Source organism: Petaurus breviceps, unplaced genomic scaffold (assembly GCF_028583685.1).
Source record: "Petaurus breviceps papuanus isolate PSGF00001 unplaced genomic scaffold, PetGlider_PUasm1.0 37, whole genome shotgun sequence".
Taxonomy (NCBI): Eukaryota; Metazoa; Chordata; class Mammalia; order Diprotodontia; family Petauridae; genus Petaurus; species Petaurus breviceps.
Window position 1 is genome coordinate 93647088 of NW_027186296.1, and position 27107 is coordinate 93674194.

General features: G+C 38.4%; 2 protein-coding genes across 4 annotated transcripts in view; one reads left to right on the forward strand and one right to left on the reverse strand.

Moving 5' to 3' along the window:
- Positions 1 to 16737, forward strand: part of ENO4 (enolase 4) — a 37445-nt gene extending 20708 nt beyond the window's left edge. The window contains exons 10-14 of the mRNA XM_069099042.1: positions 2083 to 2208; positions 5877 to 6072; positions 9228 to 9295; positions 9828 to 9945; positions 14347 to 16737. Of these exons, the coding sequence (XP_068955143.1) occupies positions 2083 to 2208; positions 5877 to 6072; positions 9228 to 9295; positions 9828 to 9945; positions 14347 to 14495 (657 nt within the window). The 3' untranslated portion in view covers positions 14496 to 16737. The remainder of the gene's footprint in view (positions 1 to 2082; positions 2209 to 5876; positions 6073 to 9227; positions 9296 to 9827; positions 9946 to 14346) is intronic.
- Positions 16738 to 18234: 1497 nt separating this feature from the next.
- The window catches only part of SHTN1 (shootin 1), a 115528-nt gene continuing 106655 nt past the window's right edge, over positions 18235 to 27107 (reverse strand). Inside the window, exon 17 of one of the 3 annotated variants that reach the window (XM_069099039.1) lies at positions 18235 to 20036. In XM_069099039.1, coding sequence (XP_068955140.1) covers positions 19814 to 20036 — 223 coding nt within the window. In that variant the 3' untranslated portion in view covers positions 18235 to 19813. The remainder of the gene's footprint in view (positions 20037 to 27107) is intronic. The other 2 variants (XM_069099040.1, XM_069099041.1) reach the window with 2 other exon arrangements.

The following is a 27107-nucleotide window of genomic DNA, read 5'->3' on the forward strand; positions in this document are numbered from 1 at the left end:
ACTTGGCTGGTATTCTGGAAGCTGAAATGAAATCTAATCCTTTAAGTCTATTTCTCTTAAAAATCATAATGTGTTAGAGCTGGAAGGAACCACAGAAATGATATAATCCAACCCCCACTTTTGACAACTGAGAAAATGATTCCCAGAGAAGTCAAATGATTTTTCCAGAATCCTACAGCAAGTCAGAGACTGAGCTAGGACTAGACCCCACCATTCCTCATCCTGTGTTCTTTCTCCTAGTTCATAGTTAATGATTTTGGGGATCCACAGTTTCAAAGGAGGGATTTTTCATCAAAGTGACACGTCATTTTAATAATAGGACTGAAGCCAAAGTACTAGTCTATGATATGGTGGCATAGAATCATTGCCTCCACATACAGCTGCATTTGGTTTATATTCTTTTTCAATATTTCACCAGCCTAATGGTTATTTTACATCTGAGGCTGTTTAAGAACAGAAGTGTAACCTACCTACAATGAAAAAGTTGTTTGCATATTGTTGGTGGAAAAGCTAATCTCTGTAGTTAGACTCTTGTGAGTGGGCAGGGTTCTCACTGCTGTTCTCTTGTTCCATGAGCTCACTCCACTTTATTGTCCTTGTACCCAGACAGTCGGGTGTCTGGCACCATTTAAAAAACCTAAATCGAAGTAATTTTTCCATCCCACTCTGTACCTCCAGGTTTCTCTCTATGTATAAGGCTCCCTTTAAAAACAGTGGGAAGAAATCTGTGGGGTCCTAAGGGGGGTGTGAATCTGGCTCATAGCAACTATTTCATTTCAAACAGTATTAACCTTGTCCCCATGTCCATGTTAACAGCTACTATTTGACATAAAATGTAAAGGGATTTTCCCCCCACATAAATACGATCTGAATCTGTTTTACTAGTTATCTTACATCCTACTCCCCTTCACATTCTCTGTAATTCAATGCCACTGGCCTTACTGTTTCTCACAAGACAACCCATCTCCAGATGTGGGACATTTTCACTGACTGGTCCCCATACCTGGAATGCCCTTCCTCCGTCCTTCCAATCCCAGCGAAAACCCTGATTCTACAAGAATCCTTTCCTCCTTTTTTTTTTTTTAAGCAATCGGGGTTAAGTAACTTGCTCAAGGTTACACGGCCAGTTATTATTTCTGGGTGTGGTGCTGAGTGTCTGAGCCCGGGATTCGATCTCCAGGTCGTCCCAACACTGGAGCCGGTGCTCTTACTCGCTGAGCCACCTGGCCGCCCCTAAGCAATTGGGGTTAAGTAACTTGCTCAAGGTTACACGGCCAGGTGTTTCTGGGTGGGTGCTAAGTGTCTGAGCCCGGGATTCGATCTCCAGGTCAGTCTGACACTGGAGCCAGTGCTCTTACTCTCTGTGCTACCTGGCCGCCCCGAATCCTTTCCTCTTAATGTCAGTGCCTTCCTTTTGAGATTATGGCCAATTTATCCTGAATATAACGTGTTTGGACATAGTTGTCTACATTTTGTCTCCCCAGTTAGACTGTGAACTCCTTAAGAATAGGAACTCACTGCTTGGCATACTGTAGACACTTAAATGCTTGTTGATTTACCTTGATTCCGTGAATCTGATTAGGGGGACACCATCCCATAAGGGCAATACTAGGAGTGGAATTCCAGTTTTCTCTCTTATTAGTTGTGTGACTAAGTCTGTCTTTCTATCTGCAAAATGGGCATAATAATACTTGCCTAGGATTCTTCTAAGAAAAGTATTTTGTAAACTATAGAGCATTATAATAGTTTGCATATGTATTACTCTTGAACTACAAGTTTGATATGAAAAACATGTTTTGGGGCATCTAGGTGTCACAATGTATAGAGTGCTGGGCCTGTAGTCAGGAAGACCTGAGTTCAAATCCAGCCTCAGACACTAATTAGTTGTGTGATCCTGGGTAAGTCACTTAACACTGTTTGCCTCAGTTTCCTCATTTGTAAAATGAGTTGGAGAAGGAAATGGCAAACCACTCTAGTATCTTTGCCACGAAACCCCCAAATGGGGTCACAGAGAGTCAGATATGACTGAAATGACTGAACACTACCCCCATTTTATTTTAACTTTTTACTTCTTTGTATCAGGCTAGAGGAAAGTATGAAGTGATGACAGGAGTATTCAAAAGTCCATCCGAGATGGTTGATATGTATGTGGACCTAATCAATAAATTCCCCTCAATTACTGCATTAATTGATCCTGTGAGGAAAGAGGTAAGTAAGGTAGCACTCCGTAACTCATGACTATAAAATAGGATCGTAAGATGATAAATTTAAAGCTGGGACCTCTCCTTTTGCAGATGAGGAATTGGGCTCCTTACAGGTCAAACAGGTTACCCAAGGTCACACAGATGGCAGCACTAGTATTTGAACTCATGGCCTCTGAGTACAGTGCTGGGGTTGGGAAGTATAAAAAGTCTAAAAGAAAAAGTATTAGAACTGGAGTCAGATGACCTGTATTCCCACTCTACCTCTGCATCTAGATTTCCTCATTTGTAAAGTAATACCACTACCCTCTACCTGCCTCAAACAGGAGTTTTAAGGATCATGAGATAATGTGTAAAAGGGTCAATTAAATGTGTGTATTATTTGAATAAGAACTAATTAATTTGGATGCCACTTGTTCCTAGTTTGTGATCATTTGGACTTGTGTTGCTGACATTTAACCTTGCACCATTTTAAACAAGATGACTGGGCAGACAGATAATGAAAACACACTTATTTGGGGTGAGATCTACATACTGTAGTAGGATTCTGGACTTACTTTCCCATCCAACATGCACACTAGCAGACAGAGCTCCTTGAACAAGGATGGCTACCTCTCCACCTCAAGATTCTAGGGCCATCTTGAGGAGCTGGGGTGACTCTGTTTTAATGCTGTCTATTCAAATCTCTATTCTGGTGTATGTTCACTCTAATATCATTCCCCAGTGATTAGTACACTTGGTTTTATTTAACTACTTAACATCAATGAGCTTTTTTTTTTTTACAAAGGGATCTTTTCTGCAAAAATCCAGTAAAATGAGAATTTTCAAAGCATTCCCCTCAAACTGGAACTTGCCTTATCCCATCTACCATCTCAGTCCCTGGGAAGAGAAGGCTCAAATGTTAAATAGTTTCAATCACCCCACTGAATAGTCACTAGTATAGTTGATTAATTAACCCAGTTGCTCTCACTTGACTGTCTTTCATATATACTGCACCAAATATGTCACTGTCTGCCTTCTAGAAAATCCCAGAGTGAACTCCAGTTTCCAGACTTTTTTTCTCCTTTTTGGAAGGGCAGTTGGGGTTAAGTGACTTGCCCATGGTCACACAGCTAGTAAGTGTTGTGCCTGAGGCCAGATTGGAACTCAGGTCCTCCTGACTCCAGGGCTAGTGCTCTATTAACTGTACTACCTAGCTGTCCCCAGTCTCCAGACTTCTGGCTCTTGATATTCTGACCTTTTGAAGCTAATGTATTTGTAGACATCTCAAATACTTCTTTACCTAAAAGGTAAGGTAGGATAGATAAAATAGGATAGATAAAAGAGGTAGGAAGGATAGACACAACAAAGAAAGAAGCCACAACAGGGCCATGTGCTCATGGGCCACATGGCAGGAAGCTCCTATGGGGAGACCTTGAACCTTTACCAAGGGCTAATGGCAGTCCTTGCCTCCTCATATGAATATAGCCAAGTAGGGAAGAACAAGGGCAGGAAATTCACTTTGACTGGTTAATATTTTTTGAATGCACCTCAATTTGGGTTCAGCAATGAATCAAAAGTCTGTCTCTTCAGAGTGCACAGTGAAACAAGTTATTTGGGCATGCTCCAAAATCAGGTGCCATTACATTTGATGATGCCTTTCCAGAAGCATGTTCCCCAGCTTCTTCCACTGGGCTGGCAGTAAGCAGAGCCAGCTACACACACAGGCTCTGAGGATGGAGGTCCATTGACCAGACCCCTATAACGTTACTTAAGGCCAAGTGTCCTTTTGGCAGGGACTACTTATGCAGACACATACCCTTGCCACATAAGCAGAATTCTCTGTTTTGACTGTTGTTAATAGGGTAATCATGTGAATTTTGATCTATTGCACAAAAGAAGAATGAAAAATCCTGATTCAGAAAGGATTTTTACATAAAAGAACAGAAGATCTGGAATTGGTGGAATTTTAAAGATTGTATCCAACATTCCCATTTTACAGATGAGAAAACAGTCTCAAGGAAGCTATGATTTATCCTCCCAAGCCATGGAACTAGGGTGTGAATTTAGGCAAATCCAATACTCCTTTTTTTTTTTTTTGGAGGGCAGTTGGGGTTAAGTGACTTGTCCAAGGTCACACGGCTAATTTTTGTGTTGTGTCTGAGGTCGGATCTGAACCCAGGTCCTCCTGACTCCAGGGCTGGTGCTCTACTCACTGCGCCACCTAGCCGCCCCCAATACTCTTTTCACAATATTCCAACTTTTACTAAACAACATTTTTAGCCTAACTTCCATAAATGTCTGTATACATATATACATCTGTATATGTGTATGTGTGTATGTATATACATGGTACACCAAAAGTCTTAGTAAATTCTTAAGCTTTCGTCATTTATTATTACTATGAAAGCTTTGAAATGCACTAAGACTTTTGGGACACTATGTACTTGAAACAAGACACTGCATTTCAAATAATCTGAAGTAGTGGGATTTATTCTTGGTCCAAATTGATCCTCTTGAAAAGAGTCATTTGCTCTTCAGTGACCCAAACTTTTAAGAAAAATCTACTTTCCCCATCCTTGCTCCAAATTAAAATCACCAATATGTATCTTAGGAATTTAAAAACTATGGGACAAGATTTTTAAAAAATACAAATAAATAAGCATGATTTTCTTTCTTTCTTTCTCTGGGGGAAGACATTTGCGTTGGCCCCTTCTGGAGTGCCATGTGCCAGCTCAAGGAATCCTTTCCTCTCCCCAGCTTGTGCTATACTCTTAATTAGTGAGAAAGATGGCATCTGCTCTCCTCACCCCCAGTGCTTCAATGTTTAATATCACAGTTAAATTCTTTGTGGGAGAGCTGGCCTTTGATTTACATTCTGCCTTAGAAAGCTCAACTTTTTTTTTAAAGGCTTTAACAACACCAGTACATACTAGTGGCAGAGATGATGATATACATTATCTCATTTGGAAAGAATAATCATTTTTTGAAAATATGATAGACTATAAAAAATGAGAAGGCCTGATTTGTAGCCCTTACAGCCTTTTGTAAGAAGATTTTTTTTCTAACTCAGTCTGCAAAATGTTACTGCTTGACCCCTACTTACCAGTGCAGTGGAGATAATATATCTGATGGAAGCCATCAGAGTGAGATGGGGAGTGGCTAAGTGGTGTAGTGAATAGAGCACCAGCCCTGGAGTTAGGAAAACATGAGTTCAAATCTAGCCTCAGACACTTAACACTTACCAGCTGTGTGGTCGACCTTGAGCAAGTCACCAAACCCCAATTGCCCTGCCTGACCCCCTCCAAAAGCCAAAAAAAAAAAAGATTTCAAGTCACCAAACCCCAATTTCCCTGCCTGACCCCCTCCAAAAGCCAAAAAAAAAAAAAGATTTACCACCTATGTTCATGTGGAAGCAGTAGAGTTAGTCAAACATTCTGTGCTTATTAAAATAATTTTTCACCTACAGCCTGACCACTTCTGGGCCTGATCCAGGTGTTTTCAGGCCCTTGTATGAGGGGTGTATTAATCTTTCTCACTGTTTTAGCAGCCATTACCTCAATCCGAGCAAAGGAAAATGCGGTGTGTTTGCTCAAGTGAATATTGTGCTCATTTGTGCCAGATTATTCATATTTTTCTGCTAGATTCTGTGTAGTAAATGTCAATAATTATTTGCTTCTTTAACCATTTGAACAGGACATTGAGCAATGGGACAGCATCTGTAATACTATTGGTTCCAGGTGTAACATCATCGCCGGGATTGCATCGAAAAGCATCCCCAAGCTTCTAGAAGAACAAAATGTCAGCACCCCCAAGTCCAGTGGGTTGATCATAAAACATACAAATCAAACTACAATATCTGACTTGATAGAAGTTACCAGCCTTATTGAGAGTGAGTAAAAACATAGATTTGAAAGAGCTAGCATGAATTTAATGCAATCATGCAAATAGCCCTGAACATTGACCACCTGGAGCTTTGTAGAAACTCTGGGTAAACTTCCAGGGAGAAAGAAATCCTGTCTAACTCAGGAAAATCATGTTCAAGTTAATCTTGGATTCCATCATGCTTTGATACTATGCTTTGGTCAGTTCAATTCAATTAGCATTTAATTACTGCCGGCTGTATACAAGGACAAATGAATAGTAAGTAGTTCCTGCCCTGAAGGAGGTTACATTCCACTGGTGTCAAAAGACACCATCTATGGCTTTCAATGTGTTGTCTCCCCCTTTAGGATGTGAGCACCTTGAGAGCAGAGTCTGTCTTTTCTGTTGCTATTTTTAGTACCTAGCACAGCGATTTGCATACAGTAAGTGCTAAATAAACAACTAAATAAATTAATAAGAAATTAGATAAATAAAAGGGTGGGTGGATAAATCATTCATTAATCTAAACAGATAAGTAAATACAATTTGAGGAGGGAGAGAGTTCTAGCAACAAGGCAATGGGTTTCTTATGGCTGACTTTCAGCTGAGACTCATAAAGGAAACTCAGGATTTGAAGAAGCACAGAGGAGTTTGGGAACAGGCTCAGTAAATGAGTCACTTTGGTAGCACTATAATGTACATGACAGGAAGTGATGTGAAATAAACCTGCAAAGGTGGATTAAATGACGTGAAATGCCAAGCTGAAGGCTATTTTGTGCTAGAGGAAACAGGAAGATGTTATTCGAAGCAAACTGGGGTAGCAGGGAAAGGATAGTGGTCTCCAAGTATGTAAAGGGTTACCAAGTGCAAGAGAGAATTGGCTTGTTTTGTTTTTCATAAGAAGGTAAAATCAGGTGCAATGAGTGGGTACTGAAAAGGCAAATTTAAGCTTGACGTCAGAAAACAGTATCTAACAATTAGGGCTGTCCAAAAGTCGAATAGGCTGGCCAGAGAGAAGGCGCACCTCCCACCCCCAAATCAGGGAATGATGGTCTTCAAGCAGAGACTGTACAACCACTTGGGTGCGTTACATTGAGGTTCCTTTGTGGGTTATTAGTTGAACTGGATGGCTGCAGAGTTTCCTTCCACCTCTCAAATTCTGCGATCTTCTTAAGATTCTCAGGCAGGAGAGTGACCTGATCAGCCCTTCTTTAGAAAGATCATTTTGGTAGCTGGGTGAAGAAAAATTGGAGGGGAAAGGGACTAGAAGAGGGCATCAAATGGCAGTAGTCCAGGTGAGTGACAATGAAGGCCTGACTTAAGAGTGGTGGTTGTTGTGAATAGTCAAAATGGCTAACGTTTCCATCACTGATGGGCTATATGGTGAGTATTGCATTTTGTCATTTAACATGGAGTTGGGATTTCTTTTAGGCTTTGAATCTCTAGGACAAAAGTTTTTAAGCAGTTTACCAGTATATTCCTATAGTAGAGACATGTCCACCTGACATCATCTCCCAGGATGACGTGGTTCAGGGAGTCATCACCCCTCTGGAGAAGTATACTGGGTTTCATGGGAAATGGAGTCCAGAGAAACATCTTCTAATAAACAATCACTGACTGAATTCAGGCATCATGGGAAGTGGAGTCAGATTAATACTATTATTATTAGGTATCAGGCTTTGAGACCAGCTCTCAGTCCTACACACTGCCTCTCATTATATTTTTCAATATAAAATCTTGCAGTAGTTCAGAGACTTTGGGTTGTTCTTAAATTGGGATATTTGTCAATTTTTATTTTAAATATTTGTCAATGCTTAGCATAGTACCTTCCACATAGTAGGCATTTTTTAATGGCTTGCCTGATTTCTTGATATGTCAAAATTTAAAAATTAAACTAAGTCAGCAACTGATTATGTAAAGACAATACTCTTTCACAAATCCTTTCCTTAAGGGTAGAATAAAATAATCCCTTAAGGACTTTAGCACCTATCCTCCTCCTCCTCCTTCTTCCTCTCCCTCTTCACTACTAATTATCTCGTGACCTACTTCAGCTCCCTTAGATCAGTTCTAGACCTAATAAAATTGTCATTATTCATAAAAGCTTTGGATGGCATAGTGTAAAAGGTGTTAGATGTGGACAGAATCATAGGCTCATAGACTGACAGCTGGTGGGGACCCTAAAGACCATCTAGTCCAACCCCTTCATTTTGCAGACGTGGAAACGTTCAGGTGATTTGTCCAAGGTTAACAGGCAGAGAAAGAGGTGGATCTTGAACCCATGTCCTCTGATACTGAATCCTGTGCTCTTTCCGCTGTATGCTAGTAGAGACCCGAGCTCAAATCCTACCTCTGATACGATTATCACAGGCGAGTCATATGACCCCACAGGGACTGTAAAATGAGGATCTATCACAGGGTTGCTGTGAGGAAAATGCTCTCCAAAGCAAAAGGGATGTTTACATCTGAATTATCATCATCCTTGGAAAATACAACCTGTAATTTTTGACTTTGTGTAGCTATTCTTTTAATTTACCAGGAAAGATTGTGGCCAACTGTGATAAGATGCTTTGAATCCCTAACTTAGTACTTATGTCATCAAAAACTATCATTATTACAGAATACTTGTTTATAGAATTCTAAAGGTAGGAAAACTCACGGAAGTCACTTAATCCAACCCTTACCTGAAGCACGAATCTCCTCTTCCAAGCAGATGCCCATCAAGTGGTCATCTAGACACTTACTGAATGCCTTTCCTTCTGACTTAGAGGTGAAATGACTGAATAGGGAGTTGTGCAACTATAATTACACCAAGTGGCCTTTCTAGCAAATCCTATTGTTACATGACATTAAGAGTGATGATAAATTCCCTAGGGTACAGTTTCTGAAGTGTGAAGGGTACCAAGGAGGCAGAAACTCTATCCCTACATAATGCTGACAGTTATAGTTGTGAAGGTTGGTCATTGCCGATCGATTCAAAAGGAATCAGATTGATAAAGCAGACAATAATGAAAACATAAGTGCTTCTGTTACGATGAGGTACTTAGCTACTCAAATAGTTGCATTTATTTCTCCATAGCAATGCTGTCCATCTGTGAAGGGTGAATAATCATGCATAGGAGAGTCCTATTTCTGTACAATCTATAAAAGTTAACAATGGAAGATAAACAATTTCTATGCTTATAGGTCAAAAACGCATTGCCATCTTAGGAAGTACTGAGGGAGAATCTTCTGATGATAGCCTTGCAGATTTGGTAAGTGTTGAAACCTGTTCAACTGCAGAATTGCCCAAACACTCCTTTTATCATGAGTTGGTATTTCAGAGAAATGCAGTCTTGGGTAGAGAAAGCCATGTCACCTTTTATGAAACAGGCTTTCTCCTGCCCAGAAAGCTCTTTTGAAAAGAGCTAATCTTTGAACTTAAGAAAAGAAAAAATGTGGCCCAGGGAAAATGGATCACATATCCATCTGCTACATTAGTCTCGAATATGTAAGGAAAACAGGCTCTGGCTGGGTTGTTTATAGCGATGGCAACGTGTTCATAGAGTAGTGATTAATGACCAGTGATTCAATTCTCAAACTGCCCATTTGTAAATAAGGTGACTTTTCTAATGTAGAAAAGAAAATTACCAAGTCAACAGCCACCCAGGATGGGAAGGTTTCCTTTTCCTCTAGTGGGAGCAGTCTTTTGTGGTATTAGGATACCAAATTAAACAACTCCCCCCAAATGACTTCCCCTTTTTTAAAGTGAAATTGTCGAATTCACCTGCTCTCTTTCCCCCTCAGGCTGTTGGACTGGGTGTTCGTTTTCTCAAGTTGGGAGGTCTTTCTCGGGGTGAGCGGATGACTAAATACAACCGCCTTTTTACCATAGAGGAAGAACTCGTCCAGAGCGGAACCCTGAGTAGGAGCTTCATTCTAGCTTTTGTTTTCAGTGGGCACTGAATGAGTGTAAAAAGATGGGAGGAGGGGGAATAGAAATCACTCAGCAGGAGGGACAGGGAATCCATAGACTATAAATAGATGCTGACAAACACTAACATGGCATTTGCCACAATGTATATTGTCGTCCTAATGGATGATCTATTTACCTGAATGTTTCAAATTCTCTCGCTCCTTCTTGCTGAATGGACTCCGTGATGCTTTTCAACAGAATTAATTGATTGGAATCCTCACTCCTACCTTTTGTTACAGTCCTCATTACATTGAAAGGTTTGCCCACATCATGCAGAAGTTACAGGCAGGTGTGCTGCCGGCAGTTCTTGGGGGAAGCCCATTCCTTATATTAACGCACTTATTTGTTGAATTTCAGCGTTTTGACTGGGAAAAGCTTAGGATTCTATTAAAATGAAGCCTTTCTTTAGGAAGCCAGATTTTTGCATATCTACATTGCAGTGTACTGATCACAGTAATGATAACAGTTACTGGCTTATTTATGTAACTAATACAGTTTGATGTACCATACTCATCAGAATATAGGTCTCCTCCCCTCTCTCCAATCTGGCTTGTAGACAAACAACCCCTTTGCCCCCAAGAAAACCCCCACATCAAACCAAAAGCTTATTGCTTCATTCCTTTATGCTACAAACACTGCTTAAGGTACACCAGTTTTCCCATATCAGAAGTGATGACAATGGTCCCCTTGTCCGCAACACACTTTGAATCATAAAATTTAAAACTGGAAGAGAAGGTAGAGATCGTCTAATTGGGGGTTATTATTAATCCATAGTCTGTGAACTTTTTTTTAAGTTGATAGTTGTACTACAATGCCATTTGTTTCCTTTCTAATTGTATGAATTTTATTCTATACATTTCACAACATGTTTCTCAGAAGGGGTTCATAGGCTTCCCCAAAGGGGTCAAAGACACAAAATCAGTTAAGGAGTTCCACCTCCCAGGTTCTCTAGTCTCTTTTCACTTTACCCCTGAAGAAACTGAGGTGAAGACAGGCAAAGTGACTTGCCTAACCTCAGAAAGAGAGAGAACCAGAACAAAAATCAAGGTCACTTGGCCTTCATCTTGCGGAGAAGACATTGAAGCATAGAGATGGTGACTTCCCTAGGGAAGAAAAGCAGGGATCCAACACTAGGTCTTCTGACCCTAAATTCAGCCCCCTTTCTATCCTACAGGGCTGCTCAGTCCCCTCACTTTACAGATGAGGAAACTGAGGCCGAAAGAGGCTTGGTGGTTTGGTCTAAGATCTTATGGCCTGTGCCAACAAACCCACTGCTGGTGTTTTCAGGTAAAGGAGGCAGATTCTTTGTCCTTGGGCAGTCTCGTTAACAGCTGCTTCTCTGCCTCCTAAGTGATAACTCAGCAAACCTCATCCATTCTCTTTCTTCCCTACTCAGATCCTTCCCTGGGACTGGGGAATTCTACAAGGACTTGATATCAGGAGAGGATGCTTGGAAATCTCCTCTAAAAAGCTTTGGAGTCCCAGGGGCTGCTGCTTTGCCTGAACCTATAGAGGCTTCCAGAGCTCACTGTACTGGGAATAGAGGAGTAAGCATGTGAAGGAGGCAGGGGAAGAAGGATTAGAACAATTTCCAAGCTTTAAAGTTTATTGAAGCTTTACCAGTAACTAGCTACATGCCCTTGGGTATGTGACTCAATCTCTGTGGCCTTCAATTTTCCAATCTATAAAATTAGAGTTAGATTAGAAAAAAATCTCTGAAGTGTCTTCTAGTCTTAAAAATCTATAAACTGAAAAGGGATTGTTTTTGGAAGAGTGTTAAAGGAAGTCTGGGGAGAGAGAAGGCAAGTCACCTAACTGAGGACTAGCTTCCTACTGAGCCCTGAACACACACACACAGACACACACACACCCCTCTAAATTTCCTCAATTTCTAAGATCTCTTAATTTTTAAGTGATTTTTTTATATTGAGAAAATTTATTTACTCAGGAAAAAACCAAGATTTTGCATCATTTTTTTGGTACATATATCTCTATACATAATAAAACATATACATATATATATATATGCTTTCAAAGATATTTTAAAGGAGTAGCCTATATTCAAACTGACATGTCATTCATCTCATTTGATTCTCACACCAGCTTATGAGATAGTGCAAGAATGATTATTCATATTTTACCAGGGAAAATGCTGAGGCTCATCAAAATAGTGACTTCCTTACAAGGTCACAAAACCAGGTGCTGAATTAACAGGTCCTGAACTTGAACTCATGTCTCCTGCTGCAGGGTCTCCCCTGTTCCTTCCTTGTCATGCTGCCTTCTTAAAGTAGACACCAATATTTTCCTTTCAATGGTTGGGAAAATCAGAGACCACAAGAGACACAGAAACATCAGTAGAAACCCACTGAGAGTCTGGTAATACATTTATCACGTTTAACAGTAATTTGACCATGAAACATCACTAGTCACACAAACAAAAAAACGCCCCCAAACAGGGGCGGCTAGGTGGCACCATGAATAGAGCACCAGCCCTGGAGTCAGGACCTGAGTTCAAATCCCGCCTTAGACACTTAACACACTTCCTAGCTGTGTGACTTTGGGCAAGTCACTTAACTCCAATTGCCCTTTTAAAAAAAAAATGACCAAACTGAGGAAATGGTTAACTCGTTGAACCTTGAGGATGTGTAACCTCAGAGAGCTAAAGTGACTTGCCCAGGTGAAGGGATTAGCTATGGAACCCAGGCCTCCTCCATCTCATTGGCCAAGATGCCCAGCTCTGGTGCTATACTACTTTGCCTGTTTTATCTCAATTTTCTATTTTTTTACTCAACACTCCAGTCAAGTTGAACTCTTTCTCCATGTAACACAATTTTCCTGCTTTCCTGCCTTTACTATTCCTTATGCCTAGAATATTTCCTCTTCTTCTGCCTATCAATTAAAGTCCTACTCAAATGCCAGTTCTTTCCAGAAGCCTTCCCCAAGTCACCCAGTCAGTAATTTTTTTTCTTTCTCGAATCTTACATAGCATTTTCTTTGAATTTTTATCATGTATTATATATTTTTTAAAAAGTATATTGCTATGTCTCACCTAGAGACCACAAACTCCACAAAGGTAGGGACCCCGTCTTATTTAAAATTTTTATCTCTGCACATATCAGTAATTTAATGGTTGTTGGATCCTGTAATAAGCAACAATTTCTTTAAAGAAGCAGTTTTCCATTTTTCACTGAAAATGTTTCTGTGTTCTTTGCCTCCTCTTTTCATTTCTTGATCACAAAGGGAAGAGGCAGCTTGTACAGTACACTGGTACAGTAGAAAGGATGCTGGCTTTGGAGTCAGAAAACCTTGAGTTCTAATTCTGTTTCTGATGCTTACTATCTGAGTGACCTCAGACCAGCTTGGGCAACCCTTCCTGGCCTAGGTTTTCTCATCTATAAAATGGGGGTTGAAACAGATGGCCTCTCTCAGCTCTAAATCTGTGAGCCTGAGCCTGGCACTGCTGTTTACTGCAACCAGGATATACCCTTTAATCTCTCTGAATGTGTTCTCATCTGTAAAATGGGGACAATCATACTTGCCTATTTTTCTCATTTTTTGTTAAAAAAAAAAAACTTTTACACATATGTGCTGTTATTGAACCATTTCAAAAGCTTTTGGTCCAATACACTGGGACAGCATTCATGTGAATGGCAGTATAGGACCTCACTGGTAACAATGGAACAATGGTGTGTCCTTGGCTTGGAGAAATAGACTTGTAGCCTTGCTGGCATTCCTGTGATACTGACAATAAAGGACAGAGAAACAGAACCATAGAGAATCATGGAATATTGGAAATGGAAGAGCCAAGCTATGCATGATTTTGTACTTCCCCAAACCATCCAGATAACTATCCCGACTAAGTGGGAAATCCTAGTAAAAACCGTCTTTCACAATATTGTTAGTGCCTTCACCACCCCATCCCAATTACACTTCTGGGGATCAAAAGTCTACAAATACGTTCAGTACTGGTTTCATAGTTGGCAACATTTTGCATTCAGGTACAAAACCTTTGTCTTTTCCTCATGGCTGATTCTTCTTCCCCTGTTGTTGTGTCTCCTCAAGTTTGGCAAATAATCCACTAGTAATATCCTGCTGTGCAGCAAATCATCTACACTGCTGAATTAGGGTGTATTGTAAATTGAATAGGGTGGCTGCCCTGCATAGTTAATATGTGACAGAAGAAAACTCAGCTTTAAATGGCTCTGAAATCTTTCAGGATTGTGGTCCCAAGACTATTTATTAAGTGATGTTTTAACCTGTCACATGCATACAGATTTAAAAAGTAACAATTTTTTTAAATGGTCGTAGCTTTTGGATTAGGCATCAATCATTTATTTTTTTATTTTTTAGCCCCAACTGCAGGGCAAACATTTATTGACTTCAATGAAGAAAGCCCAAAAGCAGCAGAATCACTCATGACTACTTTGTCTTCTATCGACATTGGGAGGATAGAGAGTGACATGAGTCACTTCTCCATGAAGCCTGAAGCAATAAAATAACGTGGATCTTCTATGATGAACTGCATGGTGTTCCAGTGCAAGTCCAGACTATTCATGTTAGGAATAACAAACTTTTCAAATAATGTTTTTGTACTCAACTTCACTTGTCTATTTTCACTATACAGTAAAATACTTCTAATTACCAAAGATGGTCACCAAAAACTTTTTTTCATACCCACCACATTCCAAAAGGGATTTAAAAAAACCCTCCAATTCTACTGTTTTCTGTTAAGTGCTACCATGGGAATAGAGTAGACTGAAACAGCCCATTTTTTTTTTATCAAGCAAAGCCTTAGATTAAGAAATTGACCTCTGAGCATGTTGTTAATTTACTTTTTTTTAATCAGAATTTTTCTGAGAATACCTGAGTTTCCTAGGAATGGTTCAAACCAAATCATTTTTGCTTTTACATTTCATATAGATTGGAAAGCAAGTAGTTTGAAAAAGATGAAAGCAAGGTGCATCCTCAGCAGGTGTCTATGGGTTATAGTGTTCCAGGAAGCCTTCCTTACCTGATTCCTTCCCCAGCCCATGTCAGAAGAGATCTTTCCTTTCTTTCTATGACTGTGTATAGCACCAGCCCCCTCGCCATGTGAGGAGCATATTCAAACCCTGATTAATACTCTATTGTGTAGTATTGCTCATTTATGTATCATATAGCTCTTGATTGATTTTAAACTACATGAGGGAATGGAAGGTGATTGTGTCATCTTTGTATTTCCCCCAGCACCTAATACAGTGTTCAGTACTTAATCAATAGTTGCTGAATGAACCAATCAATAAGTAAGCCCTGAGAATCCTGTTTACATAGACACACCTGCATATTATATAAGGTAAAGTTGTTCTATGTGATTTAGGCATTATGATAAAGAAGTTAGTGATTTGCTATTCTGCAAGAAATAATTTTAAAAAATTAATGCCTTGGACTGACCACAAGTTAGTTGGGTTTAAATTTTGGAGATACGAAAAACTTGTCACACATGCTGAGGATTACTAACCCAAGATGAAGGGACTTAATATCCTCACAGTAGAGATGAGGACTTCTTCATATTATCATTTGAAATTGACTCAGTGGCAGTCTTTCCCAGCACGTGATGCAGCAGAATTGGTTGGAAGCACTCTGTAGGTTGGAACAACTCTCACAGTTTGTAGCTGCCACTCTCTCTGCTGACATTCATCAACAATCAATGGGGTAAGAAGAGGCTTCCTGTATTTCCCACAAGACAAAAAAAATCATTTGGAAAAGAGCAGGAGTATGATTGGGTGGTTTAGGACACATAACCTTGGCTCATACCTCAAAACACAAAAGGCTGTGAGATAGTAAAACTGTTTATTGGACCAGTCTCTTACATTAAGAGCTTAATTCTAATTGGTTCAGGTCTGAATCCCAAGCAACTAAAATGCAACCAACTGGAATCAAAATATTCACCTGAAATGAAGAATGCAATTGGTCACAAGGTCCATCTAAAGAAGTCACTGGCCTTAAGAGACTGGGCACTTTCCAAGATAGTCCCCACTTCAGGATGACATTCATTGATGTGCATCTAAACATGACTGATTCTGGGTGTTTTTTTATCTTTTTAAGTTGATGCCTATAACCACAAAGAGACTATCAAATAGACAGTTTAGAAATTAAGAGAAAGAAAAAATACTAAGCAAACATTTTAAAAAGAAATGTGCGAAGAAATATTCTTGAAAGAAAAAACTATTTAAACTGATCTCTTACTTCTCTAGTAGTTGTTCAATAATGTTGATCATGCCCACATTAATTAAAATTATGTACTATATATATTAATGCCTGTCAAGGAAGTATAAACCACTCAAGTCCTCTATATTAAAAAAAATTAATGTAACCTCAACAAGGCTCTGTGAAATGACTTTTAAATTGTGATGTGTGATGTGTGATGCATTTTTAAAAGGCCCCCAGCTTTAGATATTTGACTAGTACTATATTCTCTTTAGTAATTCCCTACCCACTTTTGCTTCTAAAAAGGGAATTAATAATGGAGGAATCATTTGTTGAGCAACCACAACAGGAACTGCCCCTTAACTTCTACTTGAAGGTTGAATCACTATCAGTGGCAGAAATGCCCTGGCTAATAAGAATTTCAAAAGGCTTTGGTTGGGAGACCTTATAAATGAAATAGGGTTACCTGAAATTGCTATGAGTGTGACAATATGGGCTGCTTAAAGCTCTAATGATGAACCAAGATTTTTATTAGCGGGTGCTAGGACTCTTAAGTTTTATTTTCCTACTGAAAGGAGGGGAAAATATTTCTTCAGGCTAGAAGCAAGAACACCAAGAAACAACTTCCATCAACCCCTTGCCTCATCTTGGTTCAAAAGAACAAAGGAAAACAACTATAAATTTATCATGTTATGACTCCAAATTGCATTAAGAGAGTCAGCAAAAGTGCCTTAATGTTGTAAAAAACAACAACAAAAAAAAAACAAACCCCAAACCTCAAACCAAACAACCATTAATGTTCATTTTGAAATCCTATCTTCTCTTTCCTAAACACTAGTAACAGCAAATAAGCCCGTTATAACACAAATGGTTCAAAATGTCCAGAATTTGTTTTATGAAATGCTGCTAATCATGTCTTGAGGTTGTAAACACATGCTTTACCCTACCTTTGAAGTTCAGGACCGCTGCTAGTGACAAAAGAAGCAACACAGGGAAGATGTGTTGAAAGAGTCTCAAAATTTGGGTGGAGGGGAAGGGGAAACTTGCTAAGAATGTGAATATGGAAATAAGTATGAGAAAAGAAATTTTTAAAAACTTTATGATGATGGTGAATCAGGAAGTTGAGTGTTTTGTAAAAGGGCATAATCTTTTAGCTCAAATTGCTTGGTTACTAAACTCTAAAACCAATGCATAGCTAAAGTTACTAAAACATTTTTTTTGAATGGCTTAATGATTAGATTTTGATGACTTCAGTGGTTTTGTATTGTACAATTAGAAATATTTTTAATTTTTTTCTTAGGAAATGCCACTGAATCAGTGAGAGTATATATTACCATATGGAACACTGTCTCACAATAAACTTTTGTGTTTTCTTTGAAGTGAGGTTTTTTCCCCCCTCTAAGTTGAATGTCTGGAAGTCTGAAATCTTTCTTCATAAAATTACAAATAGATCAGCTAGATGTGGGATGCATGTAAGTAGTCTCTGCCTGCCCCTTGGTGTCTAAGGCTGGTGGAACATTTGAATTGTAGAGTTCCGAACTGCAATTTAGAGTTAAAGCTGAGAACTAGAGTTAATTCTGGCTTCCTAATTCTGGTTAGGAAGCCACGAGGCTTCCTAAGTTCTGAAACAGAGCAGGTTGAAGTTTCCCTTTTGAACAGCAGTGTTATTGAGGCTTTGAATGGCCACTGTACTCTCTGCTGGAGTGAGACAGGGAGACTCAGTCTCAAAACAAAAAAAAAAAACCCAAACATATCCTGCATCACATCCCAACTGCCATTTTGCAGTATTATTAATGAATTATAACCAAACCCACTGAAACATGATAAAACCATATTCAAGTGGCAAAGTAGATATGGCCACCAAAAACACCAGTCTGCTTCCTTTCACCGTATCTCTTACCATATCTCATAAATACAATTCCCATGTTACTGCCTTTACCTATCTTACTTGTTAGCTGGGTATATACCTTTAAAATCATTCAAAAACAAACCAAATTTTATCATCTAAAATGTTTCTCACTTCCACTTCAAAATGCAAATAACAAAATGGGAAACTGTGGATACTTTTTAATAAGTTGTGATGAGAATGCTATATAATTTGTCACAGCAGATCAGAAAAAAGTTGAAGGAAGTACAGATTCAGAATCTTTTTTAAAACAATTGGTATCCCCCATATATATCACACAATAGTGCTATTATTTTGGGGTGAGTTACAGCTGTAAAGTGTCACATTTTCAATTCTCTGTAAGGAAATATACCTAAGTTTAAAATACATTACTAAAAATCGCAGAAAGACAACTCTCCCCAAGTTTAGGAAATTGCCTATCCAGCTCAACCAATTCCTGCTTATTAGCACTCGTGCAAACATAAAATAAAACACAACTACTGCAATTAATACTTATCATTTTCTTTTGCCCTTAGGTGAAGAACACCTGACAGCTGCATGCTGAGCAAAACTAACAAAACCAAACCATTCCTTTGCCTGAAGAGTTAAAATTACCATTACTGAATCATTGTCATAAAAAAATCTTACAGTGCATTCAAATACATTACCACTTATTTTAAATAAACACCAATTTTGAAACAATCAAATTTTAAAAGCTGCACAAGTTAAAAAAAAATCCCTGATTACATTTCTATTTGTTCATTGTTGTGGCCTGAAATATTGTATTTTTAGAGAATACCTACCACTTCATTTCTTTGAAAAAAATCCCCTATGTAATGTAGACTAGCAGTGAATCTGGAAAATTATGCACCTGTCACTCAGTTTCACTGTAAATAAGAGCTGTAATAAAATGTGGTACTTCTATCACATCAGTACATGATACTACACAGATCACCACAGTATATGGCTTAAAACGTCCACACTGCATGGAACTTAAAGGTTTGGGTTTTACCTGACTCCAGCAATCATGCCAAATGCAGCAGTGTATTTCCACTGAAAAATTTTTCAACTGCTAGAATTTTCTGTTCCCATATGCTAACCATGACTATGTTAGGGTCCACTTTAACTAAGGGAACATCAGTTAGATGTTATTATCTCAGATGTAAATTCTGTTCCAGAAACTTTCAACAGAATTTGCATGCGTGAAAAGCAAATCATTTCATTGCTGCTGTAGTCACTCCATCACAAGACCTGGTCAGGTATGACAGAAACTGACTTCTTTGGGGTCTGTAAAGTTGTCAAAAATTGCTAGATGCCAATATTGATTGAACTACAGTATGGACAGATATATAAAATATTTACAATGTGTGGTATATCAAAAGTTAAATTCATTTGGGTAATCTCATTATTCAATTAAGTGCCATATTTTTTTTTTCCTCGTTAGAGATACACATCATTTAAAAATGGATTTTTTTTTAACCCTTGGAAAGTAATGACAATGAACAAAAAAGAGCTAGGAAAAATCTTATCCCTATATAGCACAGAAAGACCAAAACCCAAACTGACTTAAAATCTGTGTTGTTACAGAACTTAGAGCTAAACTACATACAATGGGGCATTAGAATAGAATATGAATTCTTGAATACATTTGTAAGTTCAGAATTCATAGCCCTTGACAAGACACCCAATTTCATTATGTGCTTATTGAAAAGGACTTCCAAAAATGGCAGCCTGTTGGCTCATAAATTAGCAGTTGGAACTGTCTGTCTCTTTGATTTTCTCAACTCTATCTTCTTTACATTCTTGTTTGTTGCCATCTTCATCCTCTTTGGGTTGACTTGACTCACTTTCAACCACCTGGTCTTTGGTTTGGGGTTTGCTTGTGGAAATGGGATCTAAAAATACAACTGGACCGGCCTGTTTTTCATTGCCCATATCTTTTCTTGCGCCTCCAACGTTACTGGGTGGTCTGTGGAAGGAAGAGTTAAAAACAAAACAAGAGAAAACAGAAAAATAAAAAAAAGCAGAGAGAGAGAAAATATTTGTCTATGACATTCTTTGACTAAAAAAAAAAACCTAGTTAACTTTCAGATTTTCACTAACATGCACGGAGATAGATTTATATTCAGAGATGCCAGACATTTAATAATGAGATGGAGCTATTAGGTTAGATATTAAGTGTACAAGAAAAAGACAAAAAAAAAGAAACAAAAAAAAGGGTGGTGACAGAGGGGAAAGGGAGGAAAGTAAGAGTAACTACAAAAGTTGTGGAAAAGTAAAATGTACCTACCTTCTTCATTACATGCTCTTCTCAGGAAGTATAAAGCCAATGGATACATTGTGCTTTCTTCCTCAATCATTGGCTCCTCCTTAGAACTCTGCTGTTAAAACCTCACACAGCTGGAAAGAACACCTTAATCTCCTATTCCAGGATCGCTAGCGTTTTCTCACAGAATACTGTCATGGCTGAGAATCTAGCTGTGGCTCAGCTTGAGGATCAGAAGGAACACTGCTTGGGCACTCTGCTTCACTGCTAAGATAGATGTCTGCCCCAATATAGCTAGAGTGCTCTAAGACAATGATCTTGAAGCTGACCTGACACCAATTGCTGGCATCACCAAATGGAGGAATTTGGTTAGAACTGTCATACAGTAGGGAAAGAGGCCCCCCCCAAAAGAGGTTAGGAGCATGTACAGAAGAAATCTTCCAAGATCTGAAGCACTAAAACTTTTGCTAATACCATTTTTAGGACTCTGGGACTAAGGCTCTTTTCCAAAACCAAGAGACATAATGCTTCCTGCATATACTTAGGTAGGTTCTCTTACCTATTTGAAGTTATTGCCACAGATGCTTCCTCTGTCTTTTCCTTTCCTCTCTTGAAATTGTCTCAAGTCCCATATTTCCCGATCTGAGCAGTACTGCACTTGTGTGAACAGATATTGCAGGTACCCTCTCAATTACTGAACAGTACAGAACTCCCTTGTCTATTCTGTGTTAGGGACAAGGGCATAACTAGAAGAGGGCTACTAAGACCTTGGCCCCAAAGTTTATGGGATACCAAAGTTTAACACATGGCATTTCAGAAAAATTCAGAGTTTACCACTTCATTAACAAATTAACTCATTAAAATAGGAAGCTTCAATACATAACCATCCTTCCAGTGACTATAATAAACTCCCCTATCCACTCAACTCAGTTTTTTTGGTTTGCTTACTTGTATTACTTTAAGTTTCAATACTAAGTACATACCAAAGGAGGCACTGGAAATTCAGCCTAATTACTATGCATATAGTCGGCAGGGAAGTTGCATATCAAAAACTTACTGTTGCTGTTTTACATCCTACTTATGGCCAGAATGCAGAAAATGGTAGCCCTGTTTCAAAGTCAGTATTTTTGTTCTCTTGTACCTTCTTTACCAAAAATACCTTTCCAGGTGGTCTCTATTAGTAAGTGAGATCTTAAGCTCTTAGGGCTTGAAAGGGATGAGCTTTGGAGGATTCCATTTAGATGGTCAAATATAAGTTTTGTTATGAGAAGCCTTGAATACCTCTTTTAAAAGACAAGAGATTACTTATCTTCATCAGGAAATTAATTGTGCTACTCAAGTTATGAGGTTGTTTTTTTTTAATCATTCCAAACCATCAGGTCAGTTTGTCATTCTTTGCCAGAATTACTAACAACTATTATATGGTTATTGGCTTCTACAGTCTAGGAGTGGAATTTAATATTTCAGCTACTAAAGAATATTTCATTTCCTTTAACTCAAGGTTAAATTCCACCAAATGAGATGAGAATTTGAAAAAAAAAATAGTGATGGCCAATCTAGAATGTTAGCCAAAGGAAAAGAAGTCCTGGGTTCTGAGGTGAAACCTTACTGACCATATCTGCCATTAGCTAAGATTACAACCTCTCTGGTCTATCCTCTCATTTCTAAAATGTGAGATGAAGGAGATGGACTAACAATTCTTAAGGTCCTTTACAGATTTTCAATTATGTGATTCTGGCTCATGTTCAACCTCAGTAATATTTCGGATATTTTTTGAAGTCTGGAAGAATCTTTTCCCCTCTTGGGCTTTAATTCAACTTTTTTTTCTCAAAAAATTTTGGGAGTAAATTCAAGACCCAACACAGAATTATAAACACAATATACACTTAGAATTACCTCTCTAGATTTAAGCCTATATTCATGGAATCACTCTGTCTCGGTATCAAACAATTATCTAATTTTAATTTCCTATAATTCCCCACAACTATCCCTATGTATTAGCCAGACTGAAAAATTTAGTGTTCCCCCAAACACAGTCTCGTCTCCTACCTTCATATCTTTGCTCACACTATTTGCTTCATGAATGAAAAAAAAATCCCATACAATTTTTACCCATCCTTCAAGAGTCCATGGCATTTTTCCCATTTAGTTTTCCCAGATCACCCCCTCCTTTTAACTAAAAAGACAGTTTATAAATCTTATTTTACTTTCATTTTATGATTATTTGCCTTCTTGTCCCTTTAGTAAAGTTCCATTCTGATACCTCGTTGGGATATGAGTGACCCTGAATTATCAGATATAGTCATCAGAGTGCAAGACTTGGCAGGTTTTACCAAGCAGGATAGGCTCTGAGTACGATCCCAGCAAGAGATTGCATGATGACAGTCGAGAGAAAGGTAGCTAAGTTTAGAAAGGGTCATCACCAAGAGTGGCCACCAAAAGATGCAATAATTTTTGTCCATAACTCATAAAATTATGAAAGAAGTGTAATCTCTGCTAGTGGAGGGGTAAACATATCGAAGAAATCATAGATCTGAATTAAGTTAACAAGATTTCTCTTCTCTCTCCCTGGTCCTGAGCCGTTCCATGAAGGCAGGAACCGTGCTTTATCTTCTCTGCAATCCCTACGCCGCCCATCCTTAGTCCCTACCATGGTGCATCTCACATAACAGTGGCTCAATCAAGATGAGTGGCACTGAACTGTCTTTCCCACAGGGTTTTAGAAATTATGCCATTTCAAACTCTGGGAATCTCTTTTTCATAACATGGGGTATTTATGGAGGCTGTTCATATGAACCAATCTCACTCTCTTAAGTATAGACAGAATGTTCATTCAACTTGCCTCATTTGTTTGAGGGCCAAGAATTTTTCTCACTACTAGAAGAGATCCTCAGAGGAACCAATACTTTTCTGTGCTACATATATGTACATGTATGTGTCCTGACAGCCGAACACATCCTAGAAAGTGACCATTTAAATGCTGACCATTTAAAAAGTTCCCCAACTCTTCTTTGGGCTCTACTACTAAAATGAATGGCCATGCAATCTAAAACATTTGGAATTTTTCATGCTGACAGTTATCCTGAAGTCATCTTGGTCTACATATCCAATTATTTTATCTCTTTGTGGTAAATAGTATGCCCAACCACAAATTTCCTCTTTACTGTGGATTTAGCACAGGGCCAGTTCCCTTGAGTTTACTGATTTATAAGGATCACCATAATAATTCTTTCAAAAACAGACCCAATACATTAAAAACCAAATCCTTAGAGCTGCAATTAACCTTATAGATCACATAGTCCAGCTTCCTAATTATAAAGATGATGGAATTGAGACCAGCGAGGTCATTTGTGAAGGTATCACAGAGAGTCAGTCCCAGAGCTTGGTTCCAGCTTAGTGACCTGCGCCACCCCCCCCCCCCCCCTTCCCCTAAGCCTGATGGTTTTTATACAATACCACATCATCTGTGAAAGGCATGTTCTCCATAGAAAGATGAAACCCTGCATCTTGGCAGTTTTGAAATTTTTTTCTCTACCTGAATTCCATGATCTTTCCTGGGTAGGAAGACAATTTTGTAGCATTTAAAAGTGCTTTATGGTATCATCATTTGATTTTCATTTTCTTTTAGTTTTTCCAAATTTTCAGTCTGACTTCACCACTGAACTCCCCAAGTGTGCTTAGCTGGTGGTCAAGAGTTCCCTTTGGAGCTTGGTCTTTATTAATTTTAGAATGGTCTATATTTAACCTACCCATATTTCCATCTCATTATTAGGGATTACACTCTTCCTCCATGGAAAGGGTGATCATCAAAAACAGATGTCTTCACCATTAAAGAAATACTGAGTTGGCAGTTACTAAAAAACCCTGATAACAATACTTAGGGCATTCCAAGTTTCACTGTCTTGTCCATGCCAGAAGCAGAAGTTCATGTGCTTCATAGTAACTGTTACATGCTATACCTGAGTTTCATTTTATCTTCTTTTATTAATCCTTTGAGGACAGAAACAAGACGGAAGCAAAAAAAAATACCATATTCATGGAAATTCTTATTTGTTATTGCTCTATTTACCACAAAATCTAATTGACCTAATTAGAGTAATGAATGGTGAAATATAACATTAGCCCCACACAACTAACTATAAAGCTAGGAAGGGGGCTTAGAGATGGACTAAATCAATACCTCATTTTACAGATGAGAGCCTGAGGTCTAGTACCTTGGGCAAAGTCACACATTAGGGCTGGTACATAGTAACCTGGGTTTCCTCATTCCAGTTCAGTGCTCTCTTCATAGATTCATAAAATGTTTAGAGTTGGAAGGATTCTTAAAGACCACCTAGTCCAGCCTGCTCATTTTATAAATAAGGAAAATGAGACTTAGCTAGAAGTAGTGACTCATCTGATAACACCTAATAAGTGTTGAAGTTGGGCTTATATACAAGTCTTCTGATTTTAAGGACAAGACTCTTTCCAATCCTTTCCCACTTGGTGTTTGATAAACCCAGTTCATTTAGATCCTTTGAGTGGGTGACTTTGGAGCTTGTGTTTAGAAATTTTGGTAGTCTAAAAAACCAAGTCCAAAATGATCTAACAATATATCACCCACTCCAGGGCAAACATCATAGGCACATCTCTGGTGGACTATTAAGTACGGACCTGTTTTTTCCAGCATGATAGGTATCATGCTGAATTTCAAAGGTGGTGTTATTTTCTGATAAAAGGGGAGACTTGGCTACAAAGGCACTGCTGCTGGATAATTCATAACAAATAAAAATCATTCTGGCCCAGCAGAACTTTAGGGAATTGGTGAATTTCTCAGTGTTTGATAAGGGATGAAAATTCAGCACTCTGGATTTTAAAAGCATATCATTGTTTGTATTTGGTGAAATTCCTTTCAAAATCAACTTTTTATGTTCCAATTATGTTCAACAACATCCCAGCTAACATTTCAGCTGCAATTCATATTAACTAATGCCCAAACAAGCCCTAATAGATATGGTTCTGAGCTCAATTGAAAACAATCAAAGCTCATGAAATGAAGGGGGAAAAATGCTCATTTTATGCAAATTCTGCATATCACTCAAGCTTAATTTTACTGATAATACAAGGTGGGACATTTTGAACATTATAGTGAATGTAACTTTTAAGCAGTGAGAGTTATTTTATAAAATGCTACCTCTGAAAAGCTGATTGCCAAACAGTACAAAAACGGTCTCTGGAATAAATGCCAAGTTCATTTTTATTTCACTTCGAAGGGAACTATCTTTCAAATCTCAACAGCTGGACTATTTAACACAATCTGGTGAATCAAAGTATAGTTCTTCTCTGGGCTCGCAGTAGGGCGTCTGCATTAGTGCATGGCAGTGGTCCAGCAAATGACGCACAGCCAGACAGTTTGAACTCTGTTTCATTTACAATAAAAATGGATAAAATGGCAATCATATTTACCACCTTCATGGACAAAAAACTGAAAGATTTAAATCTGTCTTTATAAAGTAGCTTACTAGAAAAACTCCAGAGAGGACATCCATTTTATACTTTCCCAAGGTTAAAAAAAAAAAAAAAAGAACTAGAGCCTAGAAGCCCTCTTACATCTTTTTCTCTGGTCCTTCACGCAGTTACTACAACAGTTAGACAGCAATGCCATGATGGCAGAGATGGCGGTATTGTCTCTTTTAGAAATCCTGCTTTTCAGGGCTAATACACTTGTAGAATTTCTCCCCATGCTAAAACATGACCAAAAAAGTTCCAAATAAAAGATAAAACTTTCTGCATTTCTGCTGATATGCTGCCATTTTCAAGTGTCCTAAGGAACAAGCAAAACACGAGTTTGTTTCTGTGATTTTTCTAAACCCTTTTTTAGTTGAAAAGTAAAATTTCATTCTGTATTTTGGGCCTCTTTTTGTCTTCTGGCAGGGAGAGGGAATTCCAGCTATGTTTTTAACTCTAACAAAACAGCTCAGTCGGTAACTAGAACAGTGGCCACCAGTCAACATTTTATTCTATATAACACATAAAAGTTTCATTAGTGTTTATCCTGGAGATTAGTCTTGGGAGAGCTCCTTTTTATAACACATATGTACCTAAAACATGACAATGATGCCACAGCTATTTTTCTTAAGCGAATAAATGTGTTGATATACTTCATGACTTCAAAATCTTTTTAAAATGCACAGGTTTCATAAAAGGCCTAGGTAATAACGCCTACTGCCAATTTTTTCCCTCTTAAGAAACATTTCAGATGGTGCCATAATTTAGCTGAACATAAAACTTAAAATACAGCTGAGCATGATTAATCATATTCTCTAGCAAAGTCAGTGCTGCTAATTGTTAGCTCTTACTGATTTCATTTTAGCTTTGTATCTCTAGTGCAAACAATGGGTGCTTAATCAATGTTTGCTGGGCTGGGTTGGCTTTTAACTGTAGCATAGATGCTGAAATCTATATAACCTTGATTTCTACCTGTTTGTAATACTCACATAAAATGAGACAAAGAAGAGCACATGGGTTTGACATTGTACCTTAACCCACCAAACACTGGAAAAATAAGAGAAATCAATTTAATCCTTGTACCCTTTCAACACTATTGCAGCTTAGTCACTCACATCAAAAGTTCGATCATCTAAGCATTGCTTAAAAACAGAGACTTTTAAGAAACAAAGTCTCCTACATCCCTTATGTGGTATAGTCTATACATATATCTGCCCCCACAAAAAGGTCATCTTCTTCAAAATGCTTATTTTTGCTCTAAGCTCCCAAAACAATTTGATTCTATAA